General features: G+C 33.0%; 1 protein-coding gene across 5 annotated transcripts; it reads left to right on the top strand.

The window, feature by feature from the left end:
• Positions 1-52: 52 nt before the first annotated feature.
• On the top strand, positions 53-26,774 carry LOC136035269 (uncharacterized). 5 transcript variants are annotated; one of them, XR_010619381.1, is made up of 3 exons: positions 53-127; positions 18,910-18,965; positions 25,771-26,774. XR_010619381.1 is itself a non-coding variant. In XM_065716944.1 (3 exons), exons 1-3 carry the CDS (start codon positions 226-228, stop codon positions 26,036-26,038), a joined length of 333 nt encoding a protein of 110 aa, XP_065573016.1. In that variant the 5' UTR covers positions 133-225; the 3' UTR covers positions 26,039-26,774. The 5 variants fall into 5 exon arrangements, 1 of the variants encoding a protein (XP_065573016.1); XR_010619382.1 differs by having other exon boundaries at positions 56-98; XR_010619384.1 differs by having other exon boundaries at positions 109-223.
• The last annotated feature ends 242 nt before the right edge of the window (positions 26,775-27,016 follow it).

Below are 27,016 nucleotides of genomic sequence, written 5' to 3'. Positions count from 1 at the left end.
GTTTTGCTTCCAAAGGATTTCACGCATCTTCTCAAGCAAAGTTGATGATAAAGCTGCAAAAACAACGCACGTGCGTAGGCTTGCAGGACTTTTCAGATGTAAACATTACTTTTTATACTAGTCATTTGTGAGTACATTTGGTAGAACTAAATCCTTGGGTTGTGAGTGTGACTTCTATGGATTATTTTTAATGTGGCTTGAGAAGTTTTTCTTTTGAAGGATGGTATGGAATATGTAGGTATAATTCTAGGCCTATCTGATATTTGGAATAAAAATCTATTAAAAGGAAATGATTGGCTAATTGCCAGCATTGCTTGCTGACCCACTCTAGCTGGTAGATTTTTTTGGTTATATTCTACTACAATTACTCCTCCTCAGAAGGAAACAATAAAATGCTGGGAGCAACTTTTGACATTATAAAATTTTATATATTCCTAAAAGTGCTGCACTTTGCTCTCACCCCTGCTAGTGTGCTAATATATAGCCCAAATTATGGTAAAATTCTAGTTGATTGGCTTTTGGCTGTGTTGGAAAGGGGTTAGGGTAGGAAAAGGAAACTTTCAGGGATGAGTCTAAAGGCTAAAGTATGTCCTGGGATAGTATTTTGAAGTACCCACCTCCACTTCTTCTCCCTCTAGAGGGCCCTGACCTTTGATGACCTTTAAAAATATATGTGTTACAAAGGTGAAACCTTGCCAAATAGATCTTCTGCTTGAATTAAGTATAAAAAAAATTGTTTTCAGCTCCACAACTTTGCTCAATCCCAATTTATGAGGTTTTAAAGATATGCAAATACATTTCCTATGTTTTGAAACAAAATATTGATATGGCTCAAAATTCTACTCAAATAATAAGAATTGCATTTTCAGAACTAAATGCAGAGAAAAAGCAACTAGTAACTGAAAATGAAGGTAAAATATTGTTTTATCAAAATTTCAATAGGTAATAGACCTGTCATGTAGGCAAATTTCAGGGCCCACTTGAGGGAGAAGAAGTAGAGGTGGGTACTTTAAAATACCTTCCCAGGACATACTTTAATCTGTAGACCCATTCCTGAAAGTTTCATTTTCCTAACCTAAACCCTTTCCAAGATAGCAAGAAGTCAATTAACTTGAATTTTACCATGTTGTTTTGTCAAAATTTCAATAGGTATAGACCTGTCATGTAGGCAAATTTCAGGCCCCATTAGAGGGAGAAGGAGTAGAGTTGGGTGCATCAAAATAACTTCCTGGGACATGCCTTTAGACCCATCCCTGAAAGTTTGTTCTTAACTTAACCACTTTCTGAGATAGCAAGAAGTCACTCAACTAGAATTTTACCCAAATTATATATTTTCTTGGTAAATTTACAGTTTTCAGTTTAATTTAGCTAGTGTGGAAGCAATTGTTATTTTGATAACTTTTGTCCTTAAAATCACCAAAAAATGCATTGTCCAGCTAAATAAGGATTAAATCTTGTATAATTCCTGATTAGTGATGACAATGGTTGAATGTCTCAACTGCATCCCACTCAGTTCACCATAGCTATGATAACCTTTCTCCATCAATGGCTCTTTTAAAGTCAGCAGTACTGAGGGTAGTGACTACTTCTTTGATGAGTGAACTCCAAAAACTCACTATTCTGTTAGTGAAGAAGTTATTGCATAGTGTACTGACAGCTCTCTTCTGATATAGGCCTAGTTTCTGATTAAGCCCCCTAATTCTGGCAGATTGGTCAAGTTGAATTTTTTTTTTTTTTATTAGGGAGTTAGTATTCAGTAGCTTATATGTCATTATAATATCACCCCTTTTTGTCTGTAGAAAAGAGTAAGGAGTTTCAGTTTCTTCAGACAGGATGATTAGTTTAAGCATTTGCATCTGTCAATTGCTTTTGTAACCTGTGTCTGAACTGATTCTAACTTCTGCTGGTCATCTTTGTCAAGGGAGCTAGCAACACACATGCCAAATTCCAAATTAGGCCTGACCAATGCTTATATGATTTAATCATCATCATAGTGATTGTTATTTTTATAATGCCAAGTGTTTAGAGTGCTTTGGCTACAGCTATCTGTGTGTGCATAGTGAATTTTAATTCTTTATCAACTATGACCCTCAAGTCTCTTTCTGCTTCAGACAAGATAATAGTCTATCTTGATCTATCCATCCCTAATACATGATAAGGGCATTTCTCATTTTTCTTTCCAAAGTGGATTGTTTAACATTTATTTACATTGAACTCAAGCCTCCACAAAGCTGCTCACTGGGAAAGTACCCATAGGTCACCCTGCATAGAGGCTCTCAACTGGCCCAATGAGTTTAGGGTCATCAGCATAAAGACTTTTTTGACTGTGGTTGGTGTGTCATTAATATAAATGTTGAATAATGTTGGTCCCAAGATGGTTCCCTGGGGCACTTCTCTTAATACTTCCACTCCTTCTTAAAAGAATACCTGCCCATTTTTTCCTAATGTTTTACCCTTTACTTTCTCCTGGAAAGAAACTGAAGCACCCACTCTACAATTTCATTATGTATTCTAATTGCATATAACTCAATACTCATGGGTGAACTCTATTTGGGCCAACAGATTTGTTAGGATTAATTAGCTTCAGTCAACTCTCCACATCAAGGCAACCACAGTTATCTTTTGCATAGGTTCCTCAATAGAATATTCTGGTAAGAGGGCATTACATTTTACATTTTGAAATTACATTTTAAAGCTTTAAAGCAGCTATAACCTAACATAATTTTTGAAAATAATTTCTGAAAAGGGCATTAAACCTTTCAAAGCTAACAACACAGCAAAAGTTAGTCATTTTTTAGGGGTTTCAGGCTTTTTTTTTTAATTTCTACAATCTTATTTTTGTAATAACACTTCAGGCTGAGGAAAATAATTACTACCATTCCTGATTCGGCTATGATGGTATTTTTTTTTTTTACTTGCCAATTAAGCCTATTTCTTAAAAACAGACTTTTGAACTTTTGATTACTACAGGTTGTTTGGAGCCCATTTAACAGCTTAAAATGTAGCCTAATTTCCCCCAGTGTAAGAGCTAAAAAAAGCCATCAATTGATGTATTCACTTCCATCCTAGCTAAGTTATGTTGAAAACTGCAAGTTCACCTGTTTTCTATATATTTTTCCATATGTCACTCCTCTTCAAATAGATGCAATGTCAAAGAAGCACCATCAACAAAATGAAGAAATGGAAACTATATAGGTTATATATGTTATATGTTGATCTATAATATGGTATGAAATGTGTGTGTTACATATTTTGGTGAGTGATTGTGTCTCATTGCAACCACACTCAAGTTCTGTTGAGAAGTAAAGTTTGGTTAATGCTATTGAAATGAAATAGTGAATGAAATAAATATGATGAACATATAATACTTTGAAAGGCAACTACATTATATTTAATACATAACCAAAACTAACCTAACTAAGATACCAACTAAATATTTAATTAAAATATAGCTAAAATATGGTTTCCCACCAACCCAAGCTAATTGTCTAGTATAAATACCATGAAAACCAGTTATTGTCTCATGTTTGCAGAAGATCTTCAGTAAGGTGGCTATAAGACAAAAATACCTTTTTGTGATATAGGCTGTCATTACAAAGTAACAATTTCTAGGCTATTTTTCTTAGTAGGCTATTTCCTTTTTTTTGTTTAAAGTTTTTCTTATATATTCAAAAGTAGCCAATACAATAAACCTGACAAAAAGCTCTTTATCTAACTAACATTATAAAATAGAAAATGTCAATATGACTATTGGTTAAAACACTGCACTAAATATACATTTTACTTAGCCTATGGCCACATTAAAACTTTCCTAATAATATGTTCTTGTCATCCATAATAAGCCAGGTTTATGTAAGGGCAATACATAAGTATTTGGGGGTCAGGTGATGTTATTACTTGATTTTTTGGGGGAACCAGCAAAGTACAAAAAATTGCACCCCTACCCCCTTGCAGTTCCTTACAGAAGGGCCATGAAACAGAGATCATAATTTCTCGTTTTGACTATGAATTTTAGTCCTATCTATGAAACTTGTGGTTAATAGTTCTCTTAGACCTTTGTTCCTTCTGTGCCTCCAGAGGCACCTAGGGCATCCACAAAAAAGTCTCCAGTCATCTTGGAGGTGTGCCATACATCCTCCCATTTGGGCTGTAGGGATGCTTCTATATTTGACAAGTTTCTTCTGTATGACCATCGTTGGATGTTTCTAGGATGACTTTGTCTTCTTGATACTTCTGGTTGTCAGAAGAGGATGGAGTTTGGTAAGCAATTACTACCCATCTTAATGCCATGCCCAAAATAATGCCACCTACATTGATGGCTAATGTTTGTTATTAAAGATAGCTGGACCTGTTGCTGAAAAGAAGGAGTTGTCATAGAAAATTCAAAAGTGTTTGATTGGATATTAAAAGGACTAGTGCCCTTTCTAAATGTTGAAAATTATTAGTTGAGTTTAATGAAATCACATTCCACTGGGGGATTTTCAATGTTTTAAGGTCCATTATTTCCTTCTAGATTTACCATATTAATTGTATCACTGTTGCTTGCAAAGGAGAGGAGATCATCTTCCTTTTCACTATCTGCTTGCTGATTGCACCTAGTTTGGGTGTGAGGTGCTTTTTTCTCTTTGCTAACTTTCTTTAGGTTTACCAAATCTTTTCCATATGCCTCTTTGTTTTCACTTTTTTGGAACAAAACAGGGATGGCTATTGCACTTTTCAGGAGCTGAACTTCATCAGTTTCATTATTTGGAATGAGATTCATCATTTGGGCAGAAGTTCAAATAGCTGTGCCGAGAAGTGTTGTGATATGTGTGTATTGTGAACTTGATGTGTTTCTCCACTGGATTGAATCAGATGGCTAACTGTTAAATATGTTGCAATTGAGAAGATTGTGTGTCTTTTCTTTGTGTTTTTTGTATTGATGGTAGAGGTGCAATGCCATATATTTGCTGTCTTTGGTAAGGGCCTCTGCTTCTTTCCTAATCTCTTTTGTGAGGTTGACTCATACTATCTTTTGGGGGGTTTGGTCTGGAGTGACCTTTTTGTTGCTAGTCTTTGAACTGATTCTGACTCAGGAATTCTTGCTGCTACCATAGAGTACAGAAGTCTCATTTGGTCTGACAACCTTACTTTAACAGCTCTCTTCTGATTCAAAGGATAAATTTGCTTTTGTAGGGAAGAGTGCCCATATGTCTTACAATTATTGCAGTTTGGTCTTCTTGCTGTGCAAACATCTTGATTGTAACCTATTCCTTCACATTGTGGACATGCAGGAATTGTTTGCTTGCTGGTGTTTTTGGTATGGCCATGCATTAGACAAATAGTGCAGTAGATTTGTTTTGGCTTATATTGTTTGTACCCACCTTAATTGGCTGCACAAAGTAACTTTTATATCATTTTGGCTGCTTATCAGAACAGATTTACTGTCCACTAGATCATCATCCTTCTTTTGTTCAAGTCTAGTTGCAGTTGCTAATTCTACTAGCCATTCTGATGCATCTAGTAGCTCAAGCTTGATTTCTTCATTAGAAAGACTCAAGTCAAGTCCATACCGCACATATTTTATTTTAAAATAAAATTCAGCCATACCTGATCTAAGAAGACATACATCAAAATTAGCCTTTGTAGCTGAAAATATTAGTTTCCTTAAATTTAGGATCTCTTCGTGTTTAAATGGCTCTCTTTAGACTTTCAACCTTTTTTAGACATTCAACAAATATATCTTTTGAGACATTTTTTCTAAAAACACATTCTTAAAATTGTGTATAGATTCTTTGGATTTACATAAGTTTTGGATGCAGCTTCAGTTCAGAGTAAAGGTTAAGAAAATTGTTTCTCTAGAATAAAGTATGCTACACTAAAAACAGAGGCATTTTAGATTGCTAATTTTTTGTTCATTTTAATGCTTTTACTCTTTTTTTTGACAATTCATCCTCAGCAGATAACTTCAAAGACCACACTGCCTTTCCATGACAACAGTATAACAGTTCAAAATAGTGATGAAACCTTTTAATCGACAGTGAACAGATCTAAGAATTTTAACTGGATATTTTGAATACATATACAGTTTTCATCATCAGCAGTAAAACTTTCATCTCCAGCCTTGTCCCCCTGCCTAATTGTCTTATATATAGCCCTAAGCTATACAACAAATCAAATATTAGAAATGATGAGATTCTTACTTTGTAATATGTAGCAAGTTTCAGCTAATCACAGGAACACCTTTTTTTTTCAAAATTTTATTAATGTTTCTAAATAATTTTCTGTCTTATAATTTCATCTGATTTGATTTTAAACACTGCAATATATCATTTACAAACATCTCAGAAGTGATCTTTTCCATGGGTTAGTAAAAAAAAATTATACATTTATAATATTTCGTAATTTTAGTGCTGGATATATAATGTAATTTTTCAAATCTGATAGCTATTATAAAATTATATAATAGCATTATAAAATGCTATATAAAATTACTATTGTAGAAATGCCCTAAAATATGAATGGAAATAGGAATATCAGGAATTTTGATCAGGAACAGTCATTAATACCTTCCCAGCCTAGACAAGACTTGGCAGCTTCCTTATTCATCATGAGCCTTACTCCCTTTCTATGTATCCCATCGTTCCTACCTGAGTAAATGAATTCTGTATCACCTAATTTCATGCCTCTTACCTGTGGGATATGAGCTTCTGAAGCTCCTAATAAGTCCAGTTTGAATTGTCTGAATTCGTTCAGTCGTCAATACAATAGTTGATTTTCAACATCATAACATTCCAAGTTCCAATTTTCTTATTCTTTTAATCATTAAACTGATTTTGGCCTTACAAAAAGCAATGGCCCCAGATACCAGTGCAGGACAGGATCAACACATCTTCTCAAGTCTACACCAAAGCGCTTAAGCCAGCTTAGAACCAGGCAGCAAGAAGTCCCTGGAACCTCCAGTATAAATGTAGGCTTTGTGCAATCCTTGGCCTATCTTGGTCATAACATGGTTTTCAGTACTTGGAGATGCTCTTCTATTAGCAAGAGCTGAAATCCCATACAGCCAGTCTCAAGCCTATTATCTCCAAATCACTGTATATTCGTGGCTACAAGTATTATGCTATTATAGGGAGGCAAACTTAACAGATAAATTAGCTAGGAAACGGTTTTTCAGCCCAAAAACACACCCAAAACAAACCAAGTCGAGAAAAATATCCATTAATCAGAATCCCATGCAAATACTCTCTTGTTTACTTGGCTATGATATCCTCTAGGGGTGCCACTCCTTATATCTGAAGAATTTAAAACTAAAGGATTAAAATCTTATTTACAAATGAGAATTGTTGGAGAATGTACTCACTAGAAAGTTTCTTAGAAATGCATTTTTCAGCTTTAGTTACTATGGGCTAGAGTTTGTTTTTTACTAGGTTGCAGCTATTGCTGCCTGGTGACTTAGAAACTTCAACGTTAAGTTTAAGATATAAAACTGTTGTGTAGGTATGGGAATGCCATAGCCTGTATTGAAGCTTTAACCCATGGCTGTGATTTTAATCTAGTCACAAATATGCTTTTTCCAGACATCCACCAAAATTGATTTGTCTCTGGAAGTTTTAATATGTTTTCACTAAGAAAACTGGATAAATTTTGTGATGTTTGATAAATTTGAAATCTAAAAGATGAACATACCAATAAGTGCACATTTTGCTTTTTGTAATATTATTGTTATTATTATTTATTGTAAAACCCATCATACAAAGAAAGGAAAAGATGGAGCATAAAAAAAAGAATAAATACACACTAAGCACGAAAACAAACACTTAAAAAAACACAACAAAAAGATCTTAACTACTGGGCCAATACTGATGACCAGGGATGGTTCAACTTTGGCAAACAGAAATTATAAGCATAAAAATAAACTATAAATTAGTAACAAATTTTAAAAATTACTGCACAATGTATGGTCATGACACATATATAAAAAATTACAAAGTTTTGAATAAGACAGAGCAAAAGAGATAGAGAGAAAAGGGAAACAAACAACAACGTAAAAAAGAGGCACAGACTATTGAAATAGTACAGAACATCATTCATGGGCAGTCATATTCACTTTTTTATTGTGTTTAGCTATTGCTCTATCTGCTGCAATATTTGGGTCAGCAATTTTAAACTGTCAGACAATTTTTGAGTTGCTTGGCCAGGGTGGAAGGCAGAGTAAATGTTTTGCAAAATGGAAGAAGATTGAGTGTATTTTGTATGGTCAGTAATAGTTGACAGTTTCCGAAAGGGTGAAATATACAGAATGTGAGGGAGAACTATTGCATTGAAAAGACTAGCTAGCAAAGGTCAGTTGAATCTGAACTTGCAGAAAATTATTGACGCATAAGATGTGGGAATGTGGCAGGTTAGATGTTGAATAAGGAGGTACTTGGTGTGGTGCATGGACGAACCTATAGGGGGACCAAGATAGACAAAGTGATGGACAGGTTGAACCAAAGAATTCCCAAATTTGATTGAACTTTTTATATCTCTCTTCCAGTTAAAAAGGACTATTTCTGACTTAGTAGAATTGAAATATAGACCAAGCTTAAGTTATTCTGCTTTGAGAATAGAAAAACATCACCAACTCGTTGCAGGATTCAACTTAGATTCAGAACATGGTCAGTATAGCAAATTAGTTTACTTAGTGCTCCTGTTGCAAATTTTATTTTGAGCTGAAAAGGAGTTTCAAGCTGCATGGAGTTCAAGCAGTGGTACATGGCTGCTTTGTTTTTTAGTAGTAGAACTAAAATAAGAAATACACCATTTATTGAAGTTTCAAAATTCAATAATCAAGCCAAATGTTTAGATTTTTCTAGATGCAGCTGTTTAGACTTTTTATACTTAAAATATTAAATGTTGCTTCTCTTTCTTCTTAGGGCTTAACTTGCCAATTCTAGTCTTCTTCAATTTTCCTAGAGAAAACTATTCTTATAATTTGGCCCATTCTCAGTAAGACATATTTTTTTTTTCTCTTTTGGATTATTTTTTTTCAGCTCATGTGTTAAAGTTTTATTCTATAGTAGTAATTAGTGTAGTCTAATTGAAATGCTAAATGAGAAAAATGCTACAAAATGCTAAAAGAGCGTTGAAAGGTACATTGAGTCTGTTCATATTTTAGCCTGTAGGTTAGTCAAAACATCCTTAGATATGCCTAAAAAATGTTTATTTTTTGCTTGACCTAATCCTTGTTGAAAAAAGTGTTTGATAACAAAAGAGCTAATCTTTGAACTCTTTCTCTTGTTAAGGCTGTTATGAAGTGAATTGATTGAACTTGAAAATCCCATGTTAACATTGAAAATTCAATTTTTAATAAGTTCTCAAGTATTCATTGGCGGAAGATACTGCTTTTAATATCAGGCCATAGCTTCTTGAAGATGCTACAAAATGTTTGCTAGGATTTTGCTCTATTTCCTCTGATTGCTTAGAAATCTTAGAAAATGGGTAGCTCTTTTTCACAAGTGTACTCTATAAAGGATATTGCTTTTGGGACAAAATCAGTACTATCATGAGCAGAAGACAATAACCTGTAAGATGATTGCAACCATTTTTCAATGTATTTTCCTGTTTTCGAACAGTCCTATAGAATATTTCCAGCTACCTGAAATTTTTACAAGTTTTTGCCAGAAAGAATCTTTTCAGATCAACGATAACAACCCTAAAGACCAGATTGACAAGCTGGTATAATTAACCTGCTATTTCTGCCAATGAGTAAGTGCTATTTGAAGGGTTTTGACAATTGATGGTCTCTAGAGAATTGAGAGACAGAAGGCTACCCTTACTTCAATTTTGTACCTCATTGTTTTCAACTTCACTTAATCACGGCTTTCTTGGTTAGATAATAATTTGATTTTACAAATTCTGAGCTTAAACCTTCCACTTTTTAGTTATTATGTCTCTTTATGTGTCCTTGTTCCCCAGAGGTATCTCGACAGCACTGGAAATACTCAGGCCTATCAATACATGCTCATCACTCTTCGGATTGTCAAATAGTATTATATGTTTTCTGTAACTGTGTTACTATATACCCTAATGTCTTATGTAAACGTTTGTAGACATACATCCTGTAAACATTATATGTCCTAAATCATGTGATATTTGTTGTTGAATTAATCTGTTGTCTATTTTGCTAAAAGTTTTAGAGGTTAAAATTATGCCATTTAAGTTGAAATTTATGACATTATGAGTTCAAGGGCTTCAGCTTGCTGCCTGAGTTTGAATGAATGTTAAATCTAGAAACTATATGGCTAGGGTTAGCCAACTATATGGTGGAAGAAGGATTTGTTATCCAGCCTAATGTTGGCATGCATGATATAGAGACTCAGGGGAGAAGGGTCTTATAGTTGTTGTTGGTGTAATTGAATGGAGCTTCCAGAATTTCTTCTCTATGCTCCAGGATCTTTTTTCTGTTTTATCATCAACCTAGAAAAAAAAAAAAAAAATCTTCACAATCATGCTTTGTCGTACTGATTAATCTACTACACACAAACTAACAATTAGTCTAATACCTTGTCAAAAATCATAAAATATCAAGTAATTCAATTATAAATACAATATTTAAAATAGTCAAAAATTCTGAAAGTGCACAAAACCAAATTTTTTTTAAATAACAAAATCCTTGCACTTCCTACATAAAGAGGGATGTCCTACCGTCCTTGGGAAATCCCTCATTGTAGTGGCGTCAAAAATTACCAAAAAAAAACAAAAAAAAAACAACAATCAATACACTTTCATCATATATATAACAAAAAAAATTACCAAATTTGAAATATAATTTAATTCAACAGACTGACAACTTGCTTTCATTAACAAACATATATAAAAACAAGTGGTAAATCCAATACCAACAAATAAACAAAAATAAAACTTAAATATATACCCCCAGCAAATAAAAAGTAAACTAGATTATATATATTTTGACTATTCGACCATAAAAAAAATAATACAAAATCCAATAAACCATTCATACTTACACAATTTTATATTTACAGTTTTAATTTACAATTATGTAATAGGGGAGGAAAAACCGGACAGTTTTTACAATACAATTCATGCATTGCCATACACCCACATATACCACACTATTCATTATTTTTACAAAACATCAATTAGGCCAGTATCGTTTACATATTGTCCTAAATACTTAACTGTCTCCCTTTGTTTATTCTTTGCAACCTTTCCTAACAGTTCTTTTATAGAACTATTATAGTATCTTGTAGGTCTTATAGTATTTATGAACTGTCTAACTGGAGTAGATTTGGGAGGATATCCTAGTTACACAATAACCAGATGTAATTGCCACATCCTTATACATGTGTTAGTAGAATATGTGAGAGATGGAAGCCTATCCTAAATTTTAACTTCAAGATTGGGTTAATGCATCTTAAAGACCCTTTTTGTGCTTTTTTCATGAATTTTTTTTGCTTGTTTTGTTTTTGATTACTCCAAAATTTGAATTTGACCCTTTGATGCTTTTGATAAAATAAAAAAAAAATATCTTATCTTATATTATTTAAAAATAAAATATTATCTTATGTATATTATTTAAAAAATAAATATCTTATCTTGTGTATATTATTGCTTGATCTGGTTAGTCGACTCTGGTGGCACATTTCGAGCTCTTATTTTGGTTGAATCAAATCCTTTAGGAGCGTGGTGATTTGCAACTTGTGATGATCCTCTTTATCATTCCAATAATTTGGTTGGCTCTTACTGCAACAGCTGGTGCACGTAGGTTGAATTTATGATGATCATCTACAGATGCTCACAAATGTCTATTAGCATGGTTACTAGTGAGTTGCAGTTTAAGCTATCTTTGAACTCTGCAAAGCACTAGCACTTGTGATTATTTGCTCCAACAACTTCAGAATGTTTAATTAAAGTATCAAAATTGAATTCGTTTCTACCATGCATATTTTCATGAGATTATACATCTCTTAGATGGTAGGACTTTGCAAGGCAGATCTTAGGAATCAATTTGGACCATAATCCAAAATTGAATTTTTATCCAGTTTTTGGTGAATCTTAATTTATGTTGCAATTTTACTTAAAAAGGCAGTAGACTCTTTAGTTTTTTTTAACTTAAAAGTTTGTATGATTAGAAAAGAAATTTTGAAAATGGATCTACAGCATTCACATGCACATATTTTGTTGAAAAGGCAAACTTAAAACATAAATTTATTAATCTGTATAATTATTTAACAGCTAAATTAGATATGCCAAGTTCTGAGGCTCCACTAATTTTTCTCCATTAAAATGTAGTAGAATTAATATTTGATTAAAATGAAGGAATATCCCATTTGGATAGAGAGTGAAAAGTATAAGGTATTCCCTAGTCAGTAGAATGACTCTACAGACATACACTACTGTGATATTATGGGTTGAATCAGCATTTGTTCAGCCTTCAGCATTTGCGGCACCGAAAGCTCCATTTTTCTTGCGAAAATCAGCCAAACGAACGGTCCCCTCCTCAAAAAAAAAAATTCGCTGATACGCGCAAACACCTCAAAAATGCGTTAAAATGACGCAAATGTACCCGTCTGGCCACTCTATGTGTGACCTTTTTGGTAGGATAAGGTCAGCTTGGGGTCAGGGAAAGTCCTACTAAAGGAGAGAAAAATTTAAGAACAAATCAGCATTTGTTCAGCCTTGAATACTATGATATTATGGCTTTAAATTCAAGGCTGAACAAATGCCTTATTAAGTTTAGGTTCATTGTATGATAAGTTGTCAATGTGCTTGTTTAGGTTTACCTTGCAAAAATGACAAAAATACCTTGCAAAAACTTTCTTTACTCATGGCAAGTTTATTTCTTTTTAAGAGATTGAAAATTTGAAACTCTGAAATAAAAAGAATACAAGTACCCTCACCTGTACAAAACCATGAAATGTAGTTTAAATTAAATGTAATTTAAAGGATTACTCCTCCTTACCAGTAGGAAAGGGGTGAAGGTGGGCTTGAAAACTCCTTTAAAGTCCTAGTTCATTCTGTAAGTTCATTCCAGAAACACTTTTAAGAGTATGCTAAATGGCACTATAGTGCAATCACAGCAAATTGAGCTTTGTATTTGCCTTTGGTGATTTCCCTTGGGAATTTGAGAGGGTGTTCTTTTTTTATTGTGAATTGAAAGAACTAGGGTCAGGTCTATCTTAGATTGCATTTGCTGTGGATATGGCCGAATCCAGTGTACCCCAGTTAGTGACGATGGGGCTTTGGGAAATCTGCTGTATCCCATTGAGTGAGCCATGGTTTTGTCACCCAGTCCTTGTTGAGATTTGAAGCTGTCAATTGTTGTATATCTCATTGTTGTCTTGCATTGGCTGCTCCATAGACTTATGATTCGATTGTACGAGAGATTCTTTTTCGTTTCTTTTTCTTGTCTTGGCATGCTTGCAGAACAGCTTTACTGAATGACTTCTGGTTCTTGATGACTGGGCAGGTTCAAACATATCTTTGTTGTCAGATTGGAGTAACTTATAGGTCATTATCATATCACATCTGTGTTGACGGTATGTCAGAGTTGGTAGCTTCAGGCTCTGTAGTTGACATCCATACTCTTTATCTTTTAGACCCGTTACACATTTTGTCACCCGTCTTTGAATAGATTTGAGAGCCATCTGGTCTGTTTTATTAATTGGCATGGCACTGCACATTCCATACTCCAATCTAGGTCTCACCAGGCTTTTATAGAGTTTAGTCACTATTGCTGGGGATAAACCAAGACACTGACATGTTTTATTTAATTATTTATTTATTTTATTCAACACAAGAGAAAGCCATAGGCTTTCTCTGAAATTTGTACAGTAGTATTTTGTTCAGTTTTCTCTGAAGAAAATGCTAAAATCCTATATCATATGTAGTGCAATAGCACTGCCTAGTTAAAGAGCATATTGGGCTCTAGGTATATATATATATATATATATATATATATATATATATATATATATATATATATATATATATATATATATATATATATATATATATATATATATATATATATATATATATTTATTTTTATTTTATATTTCTCTTGGCTATTTTTTATACAAGGAGCTGTTGTAGAAACTTCAGAGGGGGCTCATTAAATTAGAAATTGAATGTTTTAGTGTCCTTTTGAAAAGTCAAAAGTGACTGATGGGCAGCCAGCCTCCCTGCTCTTTTTAGATGCCCCTCCTTCTCTACACTGTTAAAAGTTTTAAGATGTCCCATTTGTTCAAAATATTTGAGAGGTTAGATAGCTAAGCCCTTTGGGATGAGATAACCCATTTCACCCATGCGACAAGGGTTTTAAATTAGGCATTGGGCTCATTATGTACATTATTTATAATCAGAAAGGGCGGTGTTTGATCTTGGGTATGTTTGAAAAGACTAATGATATTAAGGTGAAAGTTCAAGGAATGTTGAGCTTAATCAAAAAGGCACTATGTGCGTTCAGGTTATCAAAAGGGCATATATGTAATATCTTGGTAACAGCTTAGGGTATGAAGTTGAAACTTTCAGTGTTTATACTACTACTGCTGCAATTATTTGAAACTGTGACTACTTGCGACTGGATCTGCTAATGCTTGTGATTGCAACTGCAAATGATTGTTGTTGTAGCTACTTGTGACTGCAGCTATTTGCAACTGTTACTGCAATTATTTTTGGCTGCAACTGCTTGTGACTGTGACTACTTGCAACTGCAACTAAGTGCAACTGAAAATATGACTGTTTGTGATTATGACTATGGCTGTAACTAATTGTAGCTGTGATGACAACTATTTATGACAGAAAATGCAGTTACTTCTGACTATGATTTACTTTCAACTGCAACTACTTGTGACTACAATTACTGCTACTACCTCGGCAACTGTGATGCAGCTGCTACTTCTGCTCCTGTTACTACTACTACACTATATGTATCCAGATGGTCAAAAGGGTGTCTGTGCAATATCGCAGGGGCAGATAAGAGTATTACACTGGAACTTTCTGGACATGTTGCTGAGGATGTTCAACTAAATCAAAAGACGCTATGTGCATCCAATGTTGTCAAAATGACTTCTTTGTGGTATCTTAGGAATAGCTAAGGGTATTAAGTTGAAACTTTCAGGGTATGTTGAGGGGATGTTTAATTAAATCAAAAGATACTATGTGTATCCAAGGTTGTCAAAAGGATGTATTGCAATATCTCAGGAATGACTAAGGGAATTAAGTTGAAACTTTCAGTGCATGTTGAGGGAGATGTTTCATTGATACATGCATTTACTCAAGGTTGTATCATGATGTAATTCAGAATTGCTTCAGCCCTATAAAAGCCCATATATTATTTAGGTTTTCAATCCATTTATTTGAATAGTATTCCCCATACCCATCTATATCATGACGATTGTGTTGCAAAATTTTTTTCAAAGTGTAAATAGCAAGCCAAAATGTTGATTCTTAAGGTGAAAATCCAAAAAATTTAACAAATGTTCCTTTAATTCACCAAATAAAAAACTAAGTCAATTTGAACAAAAAAGAATTTAATTAAAAAAAAATTCTTTGAAATCTAGAAAGAATTCTACAAAGAAATCTTTGAAGAAAAGCAAGGAGCTACATTAGACTAAAGTTGAGTGGAAATAAAGTCAAATAATAATTTTAATGTAAAAAAACGTAAATCACTTGATAAGTAAATTAAACCTAAAGTAACCAGAAATTACAATAGATAATCCAGTCAAACTAAAACAAACATAAATTACTAGGAACAGGAATAGGGCTAATGACCCTATGCTTTCGGAAGACCAGAATGTCATTTGTATTTTACTGAAAACAAGATATATTTTAATGTTAAAAATCCAAAATTACTGACATTTGCAGGAATGAATATCAGTACATATTAAATTACCTATCTACATTCATTGGTTCTTTTCAGAAACTTGGTTATAATGGTTATTCTCTTTAATTTTTTTTTGATGTTATGACAAATGAAAACACGCCGCTAAACAATTGAATTCTTTTCAGTAGAATGCAAATGACATAATGGTCTTTAGAAGGCATAGGGGGCACTGACCCTGCTTTATGTTAATTTGTAATTTCTGTGTATGTATATGGGGGGGGGGGTCGAAATATGCAGAATGCTAGGACACGAGCTTTTCCTAGCATGTCGGCATAGGAAGTGTAAATTTTCTCTGCGTGGTTCCAACTTCGTGTAACAAAACATCCAAGATACTAGGACATGACCTTTTCCTAGCATTTTGGCATAAGAAGTGTAAATTTTCTCTGCGTGGTTCCAACTTCGTGTAATATACAACGTATATTAATGCACGCTTCATCTTGCATGTGTGTGTGGGGGGCAAACGACTTAGGGTTTGTCAAAATACAGAACTGAGTCCATATTCGTATAATCTATGTACCAGATTCCCGACTTTTTAAAAGTGCAAGTTATTTTTTTTAATCATTATTTTAGATGAAAAGACGAAAAAATGTCAATTTCGCCTCGACCGAGTTTGGCCAATTTTATATGTTGTAGAGAATTTTTGTTCCGGTTCGAATGATATGAAAATCAGAACCATTGCAATTTGTTTGAGGTAACCCCTGAAATTGATCTAGATTTACTATACTAATAGGGTTTAATTGGTGTAAGATAAATGAAATGACCCCGCCTGTAGAAAAGTTGTAGCTTACTATTGGGTTATTGTGACTGAACAAGGTTGTCGCATTATTAGAATTATATTATGTTTATATATATTATGTACATTATATATGTATATTATGTTTATGATAAAAATGATACTTGAAGGTTTTTTTTTTAATTTAGGGCAGTTCCCGGGTTCACACCACTATATATTTTTCTGTTTTTTATGTCTCTTCTATTTTATTTTTTTCTAGCCTTTTCCTTCTTTTCTATGTTTTCTCTCTATTGTGAAATGGCTGAGCAGATTTAGCAAATATGAAGAAATCATGTAACAGTTCATTCTGTTATTTCTATGTAAATCTTGAAACATTATGTTTGGTAGAAATCTATTTTTTCAAAAGCTTGAAAATCAGGGAGCTACATTTTCAAAGGCTGTATTAAGATATTTCAAAATGACCGTTGAGTTATCAAGATGCATTGACTTGTGACTATGATCAGACGAAGTTGGATAAAAATACAAAATCAACATATTTTGTACAGTAATAAAGATCTTTGAATCTAGAGTGAGATGAAAGTTCAGTTTGACCATAAAATGTTGTCTTGTCTCAAAAACAACATTTCAAATTCATTTGGACCGTCAATAAGAGCAACAAAAATTGAAATTTGTGTTAGTCATTAATACTTGTGTAAGTTGTTGTAATTCTATAAGCTAGAAGCACAGACAAGTTCATATGGTGGTCACTTGAAGTTAGTATAATCGTCTTGTGGATGTTTAAAGTACAATATGCGACATTGTTAAGGAAAATAATTATTATGAAACAATTAAAGTTCTGAAATTTGTTTAATCATGGCTTCAAACAGGGAAATTACCCCCTAGGTTTGTCGGACACATTCACTTTCAGGAAAATTTGAAAAGTTATGGCATTTGAATTAACTTATTCATGTTTTAGACTTAGCGAGTCTTAAATAGAACTTATTCTGTTGTCTTGTGTATTCAATTGTCTTGAGGATTTGTAAAGTACAATATGGGACGTTGTTCAAGCAAATTATTATTATGAAACAGAAAAAGTTCTAAAATTTGTTTAATCATGGCTTCAAACAGGGGAATTAACCCCTAGGTTGGTCTGACATATTCACTTTCAGAAGAATTTGAAAAGTTGTGGCATTTAAATAAACCTATTCATGTTTTAGACCTAGCGTGTCTTAAATAGAACTTATTCAGGTTTCCCCTTCTCTAAAAAATTCTTTTAGCTTAATCCTCCCCTAAGGGTCAACCTTATAAGGGCCAGTGGTACAATTTTCACATATTACTGAAATAAGAGCTTGTAAAAATAAGCAATCTTTTTAAATTAATATCTGTTAGAATTGCCACATTAAATATCGTGGAAGAGAGTAATTCCATCAGGAAAGTATACATCTTGAACCCCCTTCCATTGACCAAAAACATGTGACCTGTGCACACCAATGCCCAATATTTTTTCAGGGGTGTAGCTAGAATTTCTTCATGAGTAGTATTGATATTAGTTGGAAGGGAGTGGGATATATATTTGAAAAAGGTCTTTTCATAGTCATAATTACTCTGGTTTAAGTGAGAAGTGTGGCAAAATAATGTCTCTTGGAATGATCAGTCTTATACACACAAGAGGATTTCCACAGAAACTTGGAACAGCTTCAGAATGAAAATACTCCACTTTGATGTTTGACCTGAAAGTATGACCTGTGTGCACCAAACTAATGTTTCTTTTCAGGTTGTATACTCGAAATTCTATTGTGGATGGGGAGGGGGTATATTTGTCGAACTTGTCTTTACATAGTGTATAAATGTACTGTTTTGTAAAGTCCATAATTAAATAAAGTCCATAATTTAATTAAAATAAAGTCCATAATTAATTAAAAGTCCATAATTTGTGAAGTCCATATAAAATCCCCCAAACTTTGAGTTTCTTTTATACTTTTTCAAATCTTATTCGAAAATGGTAGAATAATTTCCCGATCTTGAATCTGGGAATATTTTACCAGCACTTTCAATTTCAGATAAAAATATATCCCAATATCATATCAATTTCTTGCTGTAAAAGCAGGATTTAAGGTGAATATTTGACACTCTAGAAAATTTATTAGCAAAGATTTTGTCATCAAATGTGTTTCTATGAATTGACAGAACATTCTTATTAAAAATTGTAACTCAGTGTGAAAATAAAAAAGTTGAATTTCAAAAATTTGAATTGTGAAATTCAAAAATAAACTTTGCTGCCATTTATTAAGTGTTTTTTTGTTAGTAATATTTATTTTTTTAGATCCATCCTTATGTAATGGAAATTCAAGATTTATCAGTCCATGGTGATAATCAATAGTGAGTACTATTATCTTTTTCTTTGTGTCGTTTTTGTAAAAATAGTATTCTTACACACAGAGTAATGGAGGAGAATCCTCTTTGTGTAAATAGCCCACAGAGATGGAAAGCTTCTGCCCCTTCCTTATATTACCGAAAATACTTTAAAGAGTAAAATCTTTGAACACTAAAAATGTCTCTTTACCCACTAAGGAAACAATTTTTGTTGAAACTTAGCCCCCCTGGAAATACTTTTATAAACTTTCGCTCCCCATATAAAAGTATATGTAGACATCCTCGTTGTGCTTCACATATCCTACTCTATCAAATATTGATTGTTTTTAATGAGAGGCAAGGGTCCATTACTTATCAGTTCTTAATCTATATTTGTTTATCAATTGCTCTTGGAACTCCAAGGAGGATTCATACTTGTAATAATGTCCAATTTTGATTTTGCTAAAATTGTGTCAAAAGTAAGTTTTTGACGAAGGAGTAAACAGTTAAAATTCTAATATTTAGAGCAAAAATTATTATAATCAACCATGAATAAAAATAATCGAAAGTAAATAAAAAAAACTATAATAGAAAAAAATATATAATAAGATAATAAAAAAATAACATATACAGTTATCTTGAGCATTGGACATTGAATGTCATAACTCTGTACCTCTATATGAAGATAACTCTATATGAAGAACTTTGTAATATCTAGATTGTACTAATTAATCCAGTATGCTCTTTATACATTTAAATTGTGATTACTTTCTGTTCGATTACTGTATACATTTTCTGATCAGTTCAATCTAATGGAGTCTATTGAATTTATTTTAATTAGATCTTATTTTATCTTGAGTAATTGCACCTAAATATAATGTCATTCTGGCTTACTATTTTATTTCATGTAATAAAAGTAATATAATAGTATATATAAAATAATAAATTAAAATATATAACAATATATATAATAAATATATAATATAATATAATACGTATAATATAATAGTAAAACCTGCTTTTCCCAAAATATGCCTCATATTACCGTTTGAAACAGTGCTTTTAGATTATTTTTATTTGAAAAACAAAAATGTTATTTGTCTGTTGGATTTTTTCTTTTTGGTCTTTTTTTTTCTTTTGTTGCCTTACAGTTCCTTCGCAAAACAAAATCTATGAGTATTGCTGTTTTCTTTGTTCTTTTTTTTACCCATTTTCATTTTTTTGAATTGTGCAATAAATTCCAGTCTTCTTTTATGCTTCGCATGCATAACACTTGCACTCTGTACAAACTGCACAATTAGAACAATTGAAAATTTTTGGTATTTTTTAAAATACCAATAAAAACTGGATTATCCGAAACATACGCTTATATGCGTTATTAACCTATAAACCTATTGTATATATATATTTGGTTTGGGCGACTATGGTCTGTTTGCTGTGTACCTTGAACATCGCATTAAATATTGTAAGTTTATTAACTCAATTGACGACATAAAGGCACGCACTTGTAAATGAACTTATTTTATGAGGAGAACTGACTAATTCAAAAAGTATCCGCAGAAAGAGGCAAATTATGTGAAAAATGTATCAGCATAAAAAGAAATAGTGATACTGGGGCAAGAATGACCCCCCCCCCCCTCTCCTGCATATGTACGCGACATAGTAAAAAAAATTATTGAAAAAATAACCCAATGACTGGAACATAATTATTAAAAGATCTAAAGCTGAACTACGATACCATAGCAAGACCAAAGAAGAAATCTTGAAAAAAAAAAACAAAAAAAAAAAAAAAAAACGGGCCAATGGCCGTAGGAAGAAAAAGGCGATTTTGTTTTTAATTTAAAATCATTGTGGTTTTCGCTAGATTTCTTCTTTTTTTCTTGTTTTACATTTTGGGGTTTAGATTCTTTATTTCTCAACGCTGAGAAAGCCTTGGTGTGTACAGACAAGATACTCATGGGATTGTTCTTCTTTGTCTTCCTACTGGCAATATACCCTTTGCTTTCCAGGACTTTCTTGTATGTTTTTCTTTTAATAGTTAATATTTAATAATTAAAACGATTTTGTTTTTAATTCAAAATCATTGTGGTTTTCGCTAGATTTCTTCTTTTTTTCTTGTTTTATATTTTGGGGTTTAGATTCTTTATTTCTCAACGCTGAGAAAGCCTTGGTGTGTACAGGCAAGATACTCATGGGATTGTTCTTCTTTGTCTTCCTACTGGCAATATACCCTTTGCTTTCCAGGACTTTCTTGTATGTTTTTCTTTTAATAAATATTTATACTTATTTTTAGCCTGGGTATTTTTTTCGCTTAATATAATTTTTCTTTATGGTTATTACTTATTTTTTTTTATATATGTATGTCCACTTATGAATGAAGAGTTCGTTATACCGCACCTGCTATATAGCCAAATAATTTTGTTGAAGTAGGCCCTTGGCCTATGTACAAACCTCGCCCTGATTTGATATCAAAATTAATTTTCGCACACAATGGAGGAGGAAGTACCCTGCTAGTTCAGGTGACTGGTTTTAATAACAGTTTAAAAAAAAACTGTTCTATTTTTACTCTCCTGTAAAATTTAACGTAAAGTCTTTTATGTTGCTACAGGCGACGAATCTTGAAGTTGTTTTCTTGAGAATTCAAAGTTGTTCTTAAGCATTCAATAAAAAGGTCAATCTTCTAAGAGTGACACTTATAGGGGGAGAGATATCATAAATGGCAGTCGTGGGAGAGATAAATTATGAATAGTACATTAAAAGTCTTAAGTGTTACGAGTAATTGAAAGCATTTTTGGTGTGAATTTAACAATGATTTTAGTTCAGAGATAACGAATTTCGGTAAGATAAAAAAACATTATTTGGATAAAAGTAAACACAAGTTTTTTACTCACCAACTGGATCTGGTAGCTTTATTTAGCGAATGTGTCGCTGTAAAAAGCCTGAAGGGGGTTTGGTATCATTTTAACAATTTTTTTATCGGATGAAATTTTTTAATTTTTTCTGATCGATTTTTTGATCGGATGAGATCGGGATGAAACTTGGTGGGAAGAATTAGTACATGTCCTAGATACGTTATTGACATAACCGGACCGGATCCGCTCTCTTTTGGCGAGTTGAGAGGGAATTTGCTAGTTTGAGCACTTCCAGATAAGCTAGGACGATGAAAGTTGGCAGGCGTATTAGGGACCAGACTAGATTAAATTAGAAATAATCTCTTCCTCGGTTCAACAATTTTAACATTTTTGGTATCAGTTTAACAATGATTTTAGTTCAGAGACAAGGAATTTCAATATGATAAAAAAAATTATTTGGATAAAAGCAAACACAAGTTTTTACTCACCAACTGATTTGGTTGCTTTATTTAGCGAATTTGTTTCTGTAAACAGCCCGAAAGGGGTGTGGGGTGTCTGCTCTAAAGTGCTTTAAGTCAGTAATTTTGATACCTTGCAGTAGATGGAGAGAATATTCTTAGTAACTAATGCGGCTTGTCGGTTTTGCACTTGCTCATTGAGGGGCTACTGGGGGTTGCCCCAACGTTTCCAATAGCAGCCCCGTATAAAATTGTGCTTATTTTTTGAATCTGGAAAAAATCAAAGTATTTATTTTTGTAAATGTCCGTTAAAAGTTATAAGCACAATAAGCAGGAATTTATCCCAATATTGGGTTAAGTATTCATTCAGTGTAAAAATGCTACTAAAAAATTGTAAATAGTCAGAAATTGCTTTTGTTTATAAATAAAGAAACCTTGTAGTTTTTAAAAAGTTCTCTTAAGCAAAACAATTCTTTTGTGTTTTATGTTTTGTAATTTATCAAACATTTTATAGGATTTATCATTTCGAATTTCTAAGTCTCCTCCTACCCCAGTCCTTCAGTAGTAGTGCCTCCAATTCTTGACAAATTGTATTTATGTTGGCTTCCTCAAAGATTAGTAAGCATTGAAAACAATATGTTTTTGGTCCAATACTCATTCGAAGAGTTTTTAGTTGGTTATTATCATATCCTCTACAGTGGTGGTTCTGGCCTCTTTGGCGCCTGGGGCAAAATCTTGAAGTTATAAGCACAATAAGCAGGAATTTATCCCAATATTGGGTTAAGTACTCATTCAGTGTAAAAATGCTACTAAAAAATTGTAAATAGTCAGAAATTGCTTATGTTTATAAATAAAGAAACCTTGTAGTTTTTAAAAAGTTCTTTTAAGCAAAAAAATTCTTTGTATTTTAGGTTCTGATTTATCAAACATTTTATGGGATATATCATTTCGAATTTCCAAGTCTCCTCCTACCCTAGTCCTTCAGTAGTAGTGCCTCCAATTCTTGACAAATTGTATTTATGTTGGCTCCTTCAAAGATTAGTAAGCATTGAAAACAATATGTGGTTCTGGCTTCTTTGGCGCCTGGGGCAAAATCTTGATTATCACCTCCCCTTGTCTCCCATAAAGTTTTCAGGCATATTTTTATCAAAATTTTTATTTATTAGCAAAATAATTTTGAATTAATTAATTAATAGGTATTTGTATGATATGCCCCCTGCAGCTCAAGAAGTGTATTTTGGAGCTGGGGTCAAATTTGCCGAAAAAAGTGGTTGAAATTTCACACAAAATAAGCTGAAACCACACGGCACCAGACAGCTTATGAATGTCTTTCTTTGAAGGTGTAGTTGTGTCTTTGGGATCAAACATATTTCTTATGTTAGAATTTCTACTGATGAATAATGTTCTCAAATTTTATTAATTAGTTTTGCTTATTTATTTGAAAGTTTTAACGTGACAACACTGACGAAAATGTCATAAAAACTTTGAAACAAACACACGAAAAATGTTAGAAAATCTTTATTTTCAAGAATGAATTAGGGTTTGTCCAGGGGGAGAGGGCAATTTTTTTCTACTTTGATTTCCTAGGTGCTTTAATGACGAGGGAGCTGGAACGGTTGGGAATTTTTTCACTACCCAAACAGCTGTCCAGAACCTCATCAAAATGCCTTCAATTTCAAGATTGCCCGATATGATTGCATTGACTATATAACAAAATGAAAGCATGTTATTTTTCTCTATACTTTCTATTTTTTTACAGATGTTTTGCCCCCCTCCCTTCTCACACAGAGACCTTTTCTGCAACATTTTTGGTACTTTTACTGTTTTAAATTTGCCGAAACATTACTTTAGGTCTCTAAAGAGACGATGTAAAGTACTTTGTTTCCTCAGTTTATCTACGTCTTTGTGAAAAAGCAATCGCATGTAGCGAAGACAAGGACACATTATCCAAATACTTTGAAATGAACTTCAAAGGAGATTTTTAAGATTTGACCAAAAAATGAAAACGGTAGTAACTATAAATGATGAAAAAGTAATAAATTTTAGTTTTAAAAATATACAATTTTAATTGTAGGAAAAGAATACGAAAAAGAAGAAAACTACTTTTTTTTATTGAATACCGACATTTACTTGAATTAGGTGCATACCTTTACACGTCCGCCCAGCATTGAGCAAAATTAGCCAAAAGCCAACACAAAATCTATGATATAGCTGAGGGCTGAGGGTTCGGAATTAAGTGGAGATGAGGAATGGAAATATTGCACCCAAGATAATCTTCAAGATTATTTCTAAGTATACACGATAATTCTCGACAGAGGTGCATGTCCCTCCTAGATATGTTGCATCGTTAGATTTTGAAAAATGCTTATTTTCGCAATTAAAAATTCCTTTTTTGGTATTTTCATTGAAGGAGATTGTAAACAACAAAATTGCCCTGACATCTCCTAATTTTTAAAAACTACATTTTCGAGAATTGGCAACCCCATGATCTTCCGTAAAATACGTTCTTTGAAACGCAAAACTCCAAGTATATTGAAAAAAAAAGTTTGAATTGTCTTGTGTTATCAATCAACCTCATTAACAAGATACCATAAGGCTATGTAGATTCAAGTACTTGGAATAAAATATGTATTTTGTTGTCATAGCTACAATTTATATTGTAGCTATACACCTATTTCTAGCTATTTAGAATTTTTTTATATTTATTATGCCAAACCATAGAAATTGTTTTTTTTATTTAAATTAATGATACCTTGCTTGGCTGTTGTCATTGGTCGCGTACGACATTTTTTACACTTCTGTGGTATATCAAAAAGCCATTACTTAGGTGTTCTCAAAGGGAGATGAGCTGGGCAATGTAGAGCAGGGGAATGAAAGTAGGATTAAGCATACATTGTCGTATTGATCTTCCCTTTCAGAACAGCTCAGAAAACGGTTTTGATCTCAGAAGTGTAAAAACTTCATATGCAACCTTTTGGAATGAGTGACGAATTATTTATTCTGCTTTACGTAGCCTCCTCTTTTAAAAGTTCTCAATTTGATTTATAACCTTAAAAATAATAATAATTGAAAAAGGTGGTAGCTGAAGTTGTGCTTTGATTTTATAAAGTAACCGCTGGAAAATTTTGTGTCAAAAGAGCTTTTAAAGTTCTAAGCTTAATTCGGGTGTTGATAACTATATAAGCTAAGGACGCATAATTAAGGCATGATTTGATATAGAAAAAATAAATTATCTTTTTTTTTTTGGGGGGGGGGGGGTAGGATGAGGAAATGGTGCATCTAAGTTTGGATGCCTCAGTTCATAGCACAGACACCAGAGGAAGACACGCACGCGGAAGTTGTGGTCCTTTTCTCCGGAATCTGAAGCATTATATGGTTCTAATTTCTTAGTTTTCCAATGTAATTTATATGTTTTAGGAACAGTGATAATAGTTATCAAAATCTACGCCAAATATCTCCTAAATGATAGATTGTTGAAAATAAACACAAATGATTTGCTTATCGATTAAATTATTTTTTTAGCTTGAAAGCTGAGCCGAAATTGGAAAACACTGACTATCCCCCGACAAACACATATCATAATCAGTTACCTCAGAATCTGTCATTAGATGGCAGGCTATCCAGCCTCCCCCCAAATCACTATAATCAAGATTCTATAGATCAAAGGCATTATGGATTAAATGGTACACGGCTAGACGATGGAAGATATGATCCGAGACTGCGTAATCCAAGAGATAGTTCAGGTATTTTTGTTGTTGTTGTGAAGCTAAGTTGTGACAGAAAGCGATAAATTTTGTCAACTGACGTCGCTGTACGAATTCCAGCTTATTTGCCTGATTGAAGGCGAAGCTCTCTAATGTTTTCCTATAATATTTATTAAAAAGAAAAGCCCTTTGAAGACCTATTAAAGACAGAATATCAATAGCACAGTTTTAAAGACGCACTTGCAAAATCTTTCGGGCCATGCTATTACCTAATCCCATCCATTTTTCAGCTTTTAAAATACATCATTCCGATATTTTTTTAGATTTTCAATTTTAGATTTTAGATTTTTTAGATATTTTTTCACTTTTCTTCCTATTTTTTTTACCATGACTCCTCTATAGAATTCATATTTAAGATGTAAGTAATGCATTAAACTCTCCGCAGTTTTTAAGAGAAATAGAAACAACGTGTCCACGGTTAGAGGGTTTGTTTGAGGTCCTGTATACGGCCTCGTTTCAGTATCAATCCGCTTGAAGCCAGCGCATCTGCGGGTGGTCCTTTTACGTCTCGATCTGTTTTCACTCCTTCACCGATTATGCAAATATTTTATATTACCTTTTATTTTAGCTAATTTTTAGGTGATTTCAGCTAAGTGTTTGCCAAGTTTTTGCATTCATATCTATTCAAAGCTTGACTCATTTCACTCCTTCGCCATATAGATAGGGAGATATAGACAAGGGCGTATGCAGGATTTTGTTCGGGACGAGTTTTACAAAAAAAAAAAAAATAAAAAAAAAAAAAAAAAAAAAAAAAAAAAAAAATCTAAAGACCGACCTTGGAAACCGTTAATTTGTCCCTTTCGAACGAAGGCGCTCCCACTAGGCATACTGTTGTGGCTCTGCAAGTTTCCTGTTTTTCTGCTTCCTGTTTTTACGTGCAAAAATCTATTTACACATAATTTTGTTACGTTTGTTTGAGTTCGAAAAAAAATTTAGAAGGGAGGGAGGAGGTCCAACCGGGTACCCTCATGGATATAGGTGCAATACTCAAGTATAAGGTTTGC

This window comes from Artemia franciscana, chromosome 14, assembly GCF_032884065.1.
Source record: "Artemia franciscana chromosome 14, ASM3288406v1, whole genome shotgun sequence".
Taxonomy (NCBI): domain Eukaryota; kingdom Metazoa; phylum Arthropoda; class Branchiopoda; order Anostraca; family Artemiidae; genus Artemia; species Artemia franciscana.
The sequence above is the reverse complement of the archived record's forward strand: the minus strand, read 5'-3'. Positions and strand labels throughout refer to the sequence as shown.

Coding starts and splice junctions, on each gene's coding strand:
- LOC136035269 (XM_065716944.1), top strand. Junction 18,966..25,770: donor GTCCATGGTGATAATCAATA/GTGAGTACTATT, acceptor TTATTTTTTTAG/CTTGAAAGCTGAGCCGAAAT.